The 12,866-nt window shown below is 49.9% G+C and overlaps 1 protein-coding gene across 1 annotated transcript in view; it reads left to right on the top strand.

Annotated features, from left to right (window-relative positions):
* The first annotated feature begins 1,727 nt into the window (after nucleotides 1–1,727).
* Tfap-2 (transcription factor AP-2) overlaps nucleotides 1,728–12,866 on the top strand; it is a 101,947-nt gene continuing 90,808 nt past the window's right edge. Inside the window, exon 1 of the mRNA XM_078193640.1 lies at nucleotides 1,728–2,260. Within this exon, the coding sequence (XP_078049766.1) occupies nucleotides 1,976–2,260 (285 nt within the window). The 5' untranslated portion in view covers nucleotides 1,728–1,975. The remainder of the gene's footprint in view (nucleotides 2,261–12,866) is intronic.

Raw genomic sequence — 12,866 nt, forward strand, 5'->3', positions numbered from 1 at the left:
TAGGCCATTCTCGAGAGGCGCGCGCGGCAACGCGGTGTCGCGCGATCGGTCCTCCTCGACCTTCGACCAATACGCGCGCTTCAACGCCGAGTGCCTCGAGCTGCGCGAGCTTTTCCACGGGCCACACACCGGTGAGACTTTTCCGAAACTCGACGCCGCGACGACCGTCTGCCTCTCTCCCCCTCCGCCCTCCGGGGCCCGCCGCACCGCCGCGGCCCTGGCCCTACGTCGGCGACCGTCCTTGGCCCGATCTGCCCCTCCGGCCGCACGTGACACCACACGGTCAGCCACGTGACTGCGACAGACGCCGCGGATCTTCCTGGTGCGGAGCGTGTCGAGAGGAGCATCGCGAAGCCCCCGAGGGGCCCCGCGGCGCGGCCCGCCCTGCGGCCGCCGCGACCGCCGCGCGACATCCTTCGCCCGAGGACCTATCCCGCCGGTCGTTGCGTAACTTTGGACCGGCGACGAGAGGCTGCAGGCACCATTGACTCCGCGGGAAACACCTCGAGACGAATCGTCGGATGTCCTGAGATCGGTGAACCTGTGATTACGTGGTGGACCGCGACCGAGATACGCAGTAGTAGTGACGGTGTCCGAGTGCCGAGAAGGAGAGCCCGAAATCGAGGGACGACCGAACGGCGACCAGTGAATCGGAAGCCAGAATGAACAAGAGCAGGGAGGGCCGGTTGCCGAGCGACAGGATCGCGACACGTCGCGCCGACAGGAAGTGTACGCGAGCCGATCGGCGCGGTCTCGTTAGCGACAGCCGTCCGGGACTCGATTCCACGGTGAAATCAGGCCGAGCCGAGCGGCCGAGCTGAATGCGAGAACGGTAGCCCAGGTAGCCGGCAACGAGCCTCTACAAACGAGAACTCGCCACGTGACTGCTCGCGACCGGCCCGGTTTTTGCGCCGGCGCGGACCCACGAGCGTTGCCGCGACCGATCGGGGCCCCGATCGGAGATCGATCGCAGCTGCCGCAAGACTCCTCGTGCCACCGTCCCGTCCCATCCCGTCCCGAGAGTGCTCGAGACCGTTGGCCGACATTCCCCGCGGTGTGCGCGCGGCCGCGCGTTGCGTCACCCCGCGAAAATTGCGCGCGTCCGATGGTACGCGCGTCGCGCAATTATGGTTATCGATCGCGACGCCCGGCGTAATTTCTTGAGCGTCGAAGGAGCAGGCCCGGGAACCGGCGTGACGCGACCAAACAACGCCGACCGTGTCGTCGAGCGATCCGTGTAATTTCGCGGGATTTAATTGCACGGTCGAGAGTATCCACGTCCAAGCTGCTCGCTTGTCATCGATCAGCGGCGGTCCGACTGCTGCCGCTGCCAGCTACGCCCGGAGATCGGAGAGACGGACTGCCGGAGACTTTGATGCCCGCGTAGACGCGACCGAGCGCGCGCGCGCAACGCCGGATCGCTTAGCGTCCGAGGCTTCCGCTGAAAGAGAACGATCTTTGGAGAACTTCGGACGCGGGAGGATCGATGAGAAACCTGTCGCTTCGCGATCGTGTCTGGCTAGCTCCCCGCGAGACGCTTCGACCGCGTTCCAGCCACCCTCTCGATTCTCGAGTCGAAAGAAAAGGTTTAGGCCAAACTAGAAGCACCGTTCCAGGGGACCATTATCGTGGACGGCTGATTTATCTGCCATCTTCCGTCCCATCCGCGGACGGGAGCGAGCGTCGACGAGCAGTCTCTTCTGTCGCTGGGAAGAGAAAGTGATTAATTAAGTACAATAGGGAACCGTACCGTTGACGCACAGCCAGGAATCGAGGACCGTGTGCCGTAGAGTCTTCTATGCACCTCTCTATCCGTCCTCGCTCGAACAGTGGTGTGTCGCCGACACCGGACAGCGTCCGGACACGCGGCGTCCCGTCGAACACGAGGAGCCGACTGTCCGCGAATTCTGGTGATCAGTGACCGAGCCCGGCCATCCGGCGCCGCAGCCTTCCGAGCCGGATAAAGTGGCTCATCATGTCCGTGCTCGAGGCCGGCGAGCCAGCCGAGAGGACCGCGATGTCGCCTCTCGACGAAGTCGTGTCCCCGACGAGCGTCGAGTCGGAACTGATGGTCACCGACATGTTGGACGAGCACGAGACCACGCTGAACGAGCACAGGGACGGCGGCAAGCGCAAGAGAGACACGGACGGCGAGGAGCTGACGCCCAGGAAACTGCCGTCACTGACGAGGAACAACAACGATGTCGGATTCGTTCTCGAGGAGAGCGCCGATGACGATCTGCGCGAGGATAGGGATGACGTAAGTGAGGCCCCGATATTTTCCCGCGAGGCGGCGACTTTGACTTTGCCGTCTGCTCCGATCAACTTTTCGCCTTTTCTGCTCCGATCGAAACACTTTTCAGATATTTTCTGCAACAATTTTTTGCTTCGAAATTTGTTACATCGATCGCTACTTTTTAAACAGGTAAAAACATAAAACACTTTTACTCGTAAATAGGGAGATTGTTTTTAAAGACGTCTATAAGTAGGGTTCGCCTTTTCAGATTATTCTCGTATAAATGATGACCCATGGAAGGTTCATTAAATTACAGTACTTTACTGAATTAAATGAACTCTTTGCGATCGCGTTAAATTTACACAGAGATATCGTGCTGGTCGGAATTAATTTTCAATGACCAAACAGTAATACGTAATGAGTAAGATTGATAGATATACGTAACACGATAATATGTTTTAATTTTATATAAAAATAGAACAGATTAAAACAACCAGCTTCGATAGCCGAGAGTAGACATACGACGGCAACGAATTAAAGTTGCACAAAGTGAAGGTGTACGACGTCGATTACTATCTAAGATCCCCGCTAATGAAATTAGGAAATTATAATGAATTCTTGTCGCCCACGTACGGATGACGCGGCAGTCGAAATGTCAGACTTTAAAACCGAGCTGAAACGCGACGCGCGTCCTTCGGTTATTTGAACACGTTCGAGGGGATCTATCGGGATCTGCTTGCTCGGGCGAGGAAGGAAACGACGGCGGTGTCGCGGCGAAAGAGCGAACGAAGCGAAAGGGAAGAAGAAGAAGAAGAAGAGGAGGAGGCCGGTAATAAGTAGAAATTCGAAAGTCGGCACCGGCTTCCAGGTTAGTTGTAAACGCGCGTTATCGGCGCGGTCGAGCCGCGCTAACGATAAGTTAACACCCGTGGACGGTGATTTGTTCCGCCAGGTTTATCCCGATTCGCTTCCCGAAGCGATCCGAGTGATGCGAAAGTTGAATATCGAATGCCAGCCGGAGGAAACTTGAGAAGCCACCAGCGGCGTGGCAACGTTCGCAGTGACATTTATCCTCTTTTAAAGCGTACTCCATAACCCTGCTCCGAGTGGACGGGGTCTCTCAAACTACATTGCGTAGAAACTAAATTCTCACGTGGCAAGTGAAAGAGCAGCTGTCGGTTCGAGTGTCCGCCCACGCGCGGCTACACGCCGTTGTCGTCCTCCTCCTCCTCCTCCTCCTCCTCCTCCTCCTCCTCCTCCTCCTCCTCCTCCTCCTCCTCCTTCTCGACGTCCTCGTCGTCGTCGTCGTCGTCGTCGCCGTGGCCGACACGCGGCAACAAATCAGGTGCTGCTCGATTCAGGACCATAATAAAACGAAGCTATTAGCGCGTCACCTTTAAGGCTGAGGAAGCCCTGCGCAACGAACTTTCCCTGCTCCGCGCGCTATCTTCCCGGTTGATTCCAGCGACGCTAACCGCGCGCGCGCGCGCGCGATCGACGACCGATAGCGATCTACGCAGTTGGAAGTCTCGTTTCGTGGAATCGATCTCCTCGGGCTTGGGAGGCGATTACCGCGATCCTTCTATTCTAACGAGCTTTCGGCTGCCTTCGCGAGAGTTGTTTCTGGTCGAACGTATCGGAGCCTCGTCGAGGAATTGGCCATTGGTCGAAGAGGAGTTGGCCAATGTTCGTAGAATCCCGCATGCAAATTGGTACAAGATTGGGACAAGATTTACCTCACCGACTCTAGTGGTATTCTTTCTAAATAATTCACCGTAACGTTTCACTTACCGTAACACGTGGAAAATGATTCCGCAGAAACGAGAACGAAGCGGGTATCGCAGCCATAAGCGTGCTCCGAAAAGTGAACTCGAGAACCTCGGCCGACGACTAACGCGGGAAATCCCGGGTAATGGCATAATGGTTCCGAGATAAGAGACTCGTCGTCGTCTTGGTCGTTGTCGTTGCAGCCGGCGAGACCTCTCGAGTTCCATTTTCATTCCCGAAGCGTTTCGCAAAGGCGTAACACTTTCGCGAAACAGTCGTGAACTTCACGGTGCCTGTAAAATCCTTGGTCCCCGTTGACGGTTCAGCGATCGTTTCACCGGCAGTTCCGATCTCTCGTCGCCACTCGCTCTGATCGCTCGTCGCCGCCAGTCGAGCTACGCGAATGCGTCGGGAGAAAATACAACCGTGACAAGACTAATCAGCCGGTGGGATCGAGCGGCTCGGCTGGTTCGCGCATGCGAAACGATGATCGAGAATTTATTATCTCGATCGGATAACCGGCGCGGCATGGACGGCCTAATTGCCGCAAGAAACGTCTACGCGACGCGTTCGCGTTCGCGTTCACGCTCGAAATTCTCGCGTCGTGCGCGAACCGTATTTACAATCGAGAAGAAGCGCTCGAAAACATGGGTTCCTCGCATTTGGTCGCTCGTTTCGATTATCGTAGATCTCGGGGGATACCACCCGGAATTATTACAAATTCTCTGGTTTTGACAATTCCGTGGCAAGTTGTTACAATTGTTAGTTGCAAGTTGTTACTGTAGTCAAACTCTGTCAAATATAGGAAATTTATTTAATTTGTCACGTATCGATTAGGGCTACTTTCTTCACATCTATATATTACTGTTAATAATTACTGAAGAGATGTATAATTTTCTATTAGAATTGTATGTTCTATATAATATAAAAAGGCTGAGCGAAAATATGGAACACGGCGAGAACAGGGCACAATTCCAAAGCAAAATGGTCTCCCAAAAATGATCGAATAAGATTATTTTTGAAAAATCAATTTTTGCGTAGGATGCAGAGCAAACATTATCCAGGGCGTGTCTTCTAGCTATTTTTCGATCGGATCGAGAAGAGTCCACTCGCAAACGGGGACACCGTTTGTCAAGACGAGACGAGACGAGACGAGACGAGACTTGAAGCGTAGGCAGGGTTGTGTCGTAGGATACGCGCACGAGGTCACGGAAACGGGTTTCAGGAAAAATCGACGCGCGTATCCTGAGATCCGACGACACGCTATCCTGCATCTCCCGGGCAACGCGCGCCGCCGACTCGGCGAGGCGGCGATCGTCACGATCCGTCGAACGCCATTAGAGATTCCATTAACCGCGTTTCCGCGGGACGAAAACCCGTGTCTCTCTCTCTCTCCCTCTCTCTCTATCTATCTATCTATCTCTCTCTCTCAGATCCAAAGCGTGTTTCGCGCGCGGGGAATCCGCGCCGATCTTTCCGGAGAAACCGGCGGAATGCGTCGCTGGTCCGCGGAATGCGACTGATAACACGCGCCCGTGTAATTAATATCTACTTAACGGGCCTCCGCGTGGGAAAGGGACGGCTGGCGGTCTCGGCCAAGCCTATTATTATCGCGTTCGGTGAACCATCGTCGAGCCCCATCGCCAAAATACAGTCGGCCGACAATCTCGAAAAAGAAATTCGACTGCCTGGCACCGGATATTTTTATTCGAATTTTAACTTCTTTTTTTAAATACAACTTTATTCTTCTTTCAACGTTATTTTTCATTTCATTTTTCGAAGATTAATTATTATTATTATTTTTGAAAATTAATTATTATTATTCACAGTTTTAAAAAGAACCCTGATACATGAAATAAATCTTAAGCATCGCCATACAGAATATTTTGATTAAAGAAGTAGAGGTAACGGAGTCAAATTCTTTGTTACATTGCTGCTAAAAATGATGTTAAATTTAAAATTCTCAAGTCATCGTTAAATGTAACTTCAAAGAGGGTTCTATGCACAAAATATACAAATTTCCTGCTTGGATAGCGAAGAATATCCTACTCCATCCAGTTCCATATAGAATATATTAATCCAAGAATATTAATACAATAGTATCCTAACTAAATAATTCTCCAAAGTTTTAGTCATTTTGCAACCGCCTTCGCAAGCACTTCTGCCGAACAATTGACACTGAAAGGAGCAGTCGAAGAACGAATAAAAATCGTCCGGCGCTAGCGATCGTGAGATCACGGGCAATTTCTTCGCGGCGAACGTCGACGTCGCTGGTAAAAGCCTGTGCCTCGACGACGCCGTTTCCAGGAGCCATAGAACAGCATCGAGGATTCCATTAGCCGTATTTCCAGTCGACGCGCGCGTAAAAATCATCTACGACCGTTCCTGGCACGATTCTTTCCGCGCAAATGTATCCTCGAATTTACCGTTCGCCATCGGCGGCACACCGATCTCCTCCTCCTCCTCCTCCTCCTTCCTCTTTGGCTTCGTGGTGTGCGTCTCTCGCTTTCGAAATTTAGTACTTTAGAAAGCGCGAGCGACAACCTGTGCACCGGAGAGGACAGCTTTTATACCTTTCTCGTTTTCGCTGACGAACCACCGTACGAGGGTTGCCTTCCCGTTGCAATTATTCGCCGCGGTACGTTCGAACCTCTCAAATTCGGCATGGAAGACTAGTTTGGTCCTTTGAAAAATTGTGAAACTTCTCGACAGTCTTGGATTTGATTTATTTTAATTTACAAAATTCGCACGGTTTTGATTCGGTGAAATTTGCCCGGTCGAAAGGTTAATTCTGTCCATAACAGGAATAAACGCTGTTAGTACACTCTGTTATCTTATTATTTATAGCTCCAAGAAGCGTTTCATTAAGTGACCAAGCAATTTATTAACTCGTTAAAAACGGGAAAGCATTGCTGACAGAAGAACAGCGTTCCATCAAGTCGGAAGCTAGAAACAAGTAATTTATATTCGAGTCTCTGGTACAGATTTCTGAACGACCACTGCGGTAAAATAAATTGCAAAAAGGAGGACCCTATAAATAAATAATTACAATACTGTAATAAATACTAGCACGTTTCTCGTCGCCGAGCGCAAGAACGCCCGTTCCCGTAGCATCGCAAATTCTCGAGGATCTTCCGTCTCCGATGTCCTTCCTCCCCGCCAGCTGATCGACACGGGCTCGCCGGCGTTAACAGGGCCACTTGTACTTCTAACGATCGCGCGTATACCCTTGTCCATGGGGCAGTAAACCCGAGGTTTGATCATCCGGGAGATCCCCGGTCGACAGTTTTAACACGCGCCGGTAATCGCCGTTATAAAGTTATACGAACAGTTAAAGGTGAGGCAAGCAGCGCGCCTTTCACGTGGCACGCAAGGAGGGGTGTGAGGGGGGTGGAGTGGGGGGAGACGCGGTTATGCTAGGAACACGTGGTTTTCATTCCTGACTCTCCCATCGGTCGATCTTCTCGGCTCGAACGTGGAGGAAGAAGAAGAAGAAGGAGAGGAAAAATAGAAGAACGGAGGTGTAAGAGGAGGTGGAGTAAGAGGAGTAAGAGGGAGAGGTTCGCGTTGTTATTAGTTTTAATTATTCCTCTCCGCTGTTACCCGCTGTCAAGTAAGAAGTCTAAATATACTCGGGCCTGGGATGATCTACACTTCAATTTACAGTTAGACCCTCGCGCGAGTAGCTTCTTCCGAAAACTCATTTAACCAGGGAATAATTGCTTCTCGATGGCTTTTGTGGTTTTACGCTTCGAATATCCAATAGAGAACCCGGCGAGTTCAATCAGAAATAAATCATCCGCTCCGTAATCGGAGTTCTTAAACGGCTACTGACAACGTCGCCGGTTTATCGTTGTCATAAATAGCAGATAGGACACCGTTTTGTCTACGAACGTCGCAGTGTTTGTAAGGTCGCGAGGAGGATACCGGATACACGTGGAGGCACGAACGTCTTACGGATGTCCTATGAATGTCCACTTTAGGTTTGAATGTCTCAAGCTCTAAAACAGACGTCTTTAAAACGTCTTATTTCAGAGGTTATGAGGATGTCCAATTTGGGACGTTGTCGAGACGTCTTCATTTGTAACGTAGGACGTTTCCAGGCTGTTTGTACAATATTCGAGACGGCTTAACCCCTCAATGTTTTTTTGTTCGAGTGTTCGAACCAGTCTTGACAATAAAACAGTGGGAAATTCGCAGTGGTTTCCCATCCTCGAATCGCCCGTCTCGATTTCGCGTCGATCGTCGATGAAGATCGAAGGGGTTTCCCCGGCGGACAGCTCGGACTTTTCGCGGGGAAATTCCAGCGGGGAGTGTGACGGTGGTCGAAAGGCTAGATTATAAATCAGCGATCGCACGGCGTCTCGGATAATGATAGGCATGCGCGATGCTCGTATACGCGTCGACCGCGCGACGGCTGATATATTGTTTGGAAGCCGGCTGGAAGGTAGCGGTTAAAATTCTTGGCGAATGATAATCCAGCGCGAGGCGGCGGCGGCGGTCGAGCAACGCTTGTTCGCCGGTTTCCGGAGGTTTCGGCCACGGGAATAACAGTTTACGATAACGCTGTCCCGGAGTAATCGTCGATCGCAAAAATCGCACGTTTCCACGTTTCTACGGCCGCTTCGTTAGCGTCCAGACGATAATTTCCAGCGGTTACTTTTTATTGTCGCTAATAACCCCCGGCCACCGCCGGCGAACCCTTTCGTTTGAAAAAAAAACTGAATTGCGCTCCGGAAAGAGTGGACCGTTTCGCAGATTCGACTCGAACATTACCTTGGATCCCGCGCGCGGAACTGTTTTCTTTTTTTTTTTTAAAAACATCGTTTTATTTACAGCCAACAATGCACAGATTAAATGTTACAAAACGAGTAAGAAAACGTACATAATTATTTACAGTTGCGGTTTAATGGCTCTTGTAAACTTGGTCATAACTTGTAAGCTGTAATTGTTAGTATCGCTTGCTTAATGTTAGTTTGGTCAGTGAGGTTGACGGTGTTCAGTAATTATTTATTTAAGTACTCCGGTTCCGATTCCGATTAATAGCTCTCTGAATAGTCTACGAACAGTTTCAACAATTATTTTACTCTAATAAAATTCAACCTCATAACTTAACCTACATCGACCGAATATAATTTATTAAAAATTCTGTTATCGATAATCCGGGTCGCTTTCTTTCCACTCGCGACCGGTCCGGCAAGTATTATCGGCCCTCCTTCGAACGCCGAAACAATTTTCTGGACACCGCCTCGCTTCGGCGACTTGCAAATTGAGCCATTAGATAACTGCAGTCATCGCCTATTTACGGGTTCGTTCGTAGAATTATTGCAACAATGATATTGTCGATAAACTGTCGGACGCGGCGTTAAACTATCCGCGCGCGAATCGCGCGCGGAAAGCGTGCTCGAGCGACGGCGTTCGACGCCGCGTGTAAATTACGAGCGATTATGATGATTACAGGTGACGTAGCCACCTTCTCGCCTGGTCTCGCCGTCCAATCTGCCAGAAATTAGCGGATTTTTATTCCTTGTTCCGCGGCAATGACGGGCGTGTAGGTGACAAAGTGACTTGTTAACGGGGCACCCGGGAACCATCGGCGTTTCTCCCCGCGTTCTGAATTGCAAATTGCACCGGGACGACAATTTTTCCTTCCGCGATCTCCGATTACTGAATGAATGGGTATGAGAGGACTTTTTTCGACAGCTTTACGAACCGTAACCGTTCATTTGTAAATCACGTAGTCGGAGGAGAATTTTAACCAGCGTCGTTAATCCGCTGATCTATGTTGATCCGTTGACCTATGGTATATTCCATTTTTACAAGGATTTCTACCTCGTCTCGTTAACATATTCTAACGGAAATAAAACAGATATGCTATTGTTCTCCCTAAAATTACAATTTAATCCTTTGAACTCGAGTAGTAACTCCAAGACGGTAATAAAATTGTATCCAATTCTAAAATAATTTTTATTATAATTGTTCAACTTAAACAAAACTGTTGTATGATTCACAAAATTCAATTTCATATCCTTAAAATACAGTAAATGATATAAAATAAAAGTACCGTTGATCAGAGAAGTTATATTAATTTTAGAATTTAAATAGCTTCGATTGCAAAGGGTTAAGCAGCCAATGGTCGCTACTTCTTACTGCCGCTTACCCATGACGAGTATACTCGTCAAATGCTACTTAAAGTACGCTACTTAAACACTACTTAAGCAACATCTGTATCTTCCATTAAAAATGTTCTACCCGAGTGCAATACTCGGTTCGAATTCAAGCGGTCAAGAAATGCATAAGCTTTTTAGGCACTCGCACTTATTGACTCCGGCCTGGTACGTCTCGCTATCGTATCCGGACGTTCCAGACGATTTCCCGCCGCGGCAAAGAGAAGCGGGATCTCGCAATCTCGATCAACGATCTCGACGTCCGGTGCTCGGAGCGAGTGAATCGAGCGCGCGGAGCGCATCGCTGCGCGCGGCCCATTCAGGCAGCCGCGCGATTTAAAAGACGCGCTTCGTAGCCGCGAAATACGAACACGGCTCGAACCTGTTTCTAATCCAACGGAACTCCACCCCGTGCTACCTTATCTGTCGTTGCCGGCTTCCGCGGTAGTAGAGAAGAGCGGATAAGCAAAAGGTAGAGCCGGAGCCGGAGCCGGAGCCGCGCGACTCCGGTGTAATAATATACAGCCGGCTGAGTAAAACAGCTGTTACACGGATAAATTTGCCGGCCCCGGCGGCCGTTTATCGAGTACTCTCCGGCCACGGTCCTCGCGAGATCGCGTCCGTGTTTATGCCTTTGCGCGAATACTCGCTCGCGATAAACACGGCTCAATTACTTCTAGCGACGAGAACGCTCTTCGGAGTAGTTTTTCCATTAATTTTGAATCATGTCGAATGCGATCGTGAGAAAAATGGCGCTGGAAGAAAGCTAGTCGAATGTCGCTGTTTCGGAGACGTATGCTATTTTGACTGCCTTCTCGAGTCGTTATGAGCAGAAGTGACAAATGTTGCGCTATTTAGAGGAAATAAATGCCACAAAACTCTAGAACTTTTTTAACAATTTTCAACAGTTTCATCGATAATTAATTTTAATTTTTTAAATTTACTTTTAATTGATAGATTATTCAAGATAGTATAATTCTATGATTCACCACGGAGTAGTCTGTCACGTTCACGCATCGAGCTCTCTTTTAACCATTTAACTGTATTCCACGAGTACACTCCCTATAGAAAAGAAACTTCTGAAAAGAAGACATCGCAGCTACCTGGTTAAAATTATTGGCCTACCATATCTCTAACAATGAGAAACGAAAAATGATCTCCATTCAGCATTCGAAATTTATCAAGTCCCTCCAACCCCTCGCTATCATAAATTCGTTCGACCGGCATCCACGTATCGCATATACTTGCACGGCGCGCCGCGTTAACCATCTTTAATCCAGATGTTTACTGCCTCCTACAAAGACCCCGCGAGCGGACAGTAGGAGTGCACCGGCACAAAGCTCCTCCTTCGCGAACGTATCCCCGGTTTCTCAGGTGGCCGCGAAACTTTTTCCAAGATCCCCGTCGACTTTCTCTACGTGACGGAAGGATTTGCCGACTAATGCGACGGCGAGCCTCTCTTTACGAGGCTCCCCTTTTTCCCGGGCCGCGTTACAACCGCTGCCGTTGCTCGACAGCCGTAAGCCGCCCGGCGCGAATTTATCGACAGGATATCCTGAGAGCGCCTTCGCAAGGTTCAGTTAAATCGTCGAACCTCGGGTTATTTAAATCGTCGAACCTCGGTTCTCCGACTGCGAACGATAAGCAGCCGCGAGTTTAAGGGCGAATTCATTTCGCCTGCCTACGCGTTCATTCCGTGTAATTCAATTTTCGCGCGGGAGATTTGCGATCGCCGGCTTGGCAATATTTCTGTCGGATTTCTGGGATAGAAACGGGCAACGGGTTTCCCATCGGACGCCGCGTTGTGGGAACGTTGCTAACCCTTTCGGTACCAGCGCTCTGTCCGCCGTGACACACCCCCTGTGCGAGGCGCCGCGATGAAAATTCTTTATATAAAGAAAATTCTCCTTTATATAAAGAAAATTCTCCTTTATATAAAGAAAATTCTCCTTTATATAAAGATTGTCCTATGCGTTAAATAAAAACGGTGTTTAATGAAACAATGTCCTTTTAAACAAAAAATCTTCTTCTCTAGCTTTAATATCAAGAGATACTTATTAATATAAAATTCTGCTATTTATATCGATCGTCACATGGACGCCGCGTACAGGAGAGCCTGGTAAGAATATTTTAGCGATCGTAGTTTTATTGTCATGGATTTAGCTTTCGTCGAGCTACCTTCTTAGTCTTTTGTAGATCGCAAGATAAGTAACTGACGGACCACGGCGTTCGAATGACAGAGCTTGAAATTCGCAGCTACCGAAATTTGCATCGCGTTACCCTGTGACAGAGGACGTGGGACACGAGGCACGCGGAAGATCGCTGACGTTGACTCCGACAGGCCTGAACGGCGGCGGCCGACTATGCGAATCCTTCGGCCATACATATATGCTGCTATAGTTCCCGAAACGGGTCCCCCGGCCCGATAAGTCGAAAATTGGTGCGCGCCGCGGCTCGTTGGAAACAATTTGGCGGGTACGCGTCGTCGTCGTCGTCGTAGCCGCCGCGCCGCGCCGCGCCGGGGTAACGAGCACGAAATAAGACGCATACATTACCACGACCTTAATAATCGCCGGGCCGATTTACATAGTAATTACTAAGTTTTCTGGGTCCCAAATTACCTTCACCGGCCGAGCCGTCAAAGAGTCGACGAGCAGCCGACACCGCATCCGAATAATAAGTATGCAAACGGTACC

This window comes from Augochlora pura, chromosome 10 (genome assembly GCF_028453695.1).
Source record: "Augochlora pura isolate Apur16 chromosome 10, APUR_v2.2.1, whole genome shotgun sequence".
NCBI classification, from domain to species: domain Eukaryota; kingdom Metazoa; phylum Arthropoda; class Insecta; order Hymenoptera; family Halictidae; genus Augochlora; species Augochlora pura.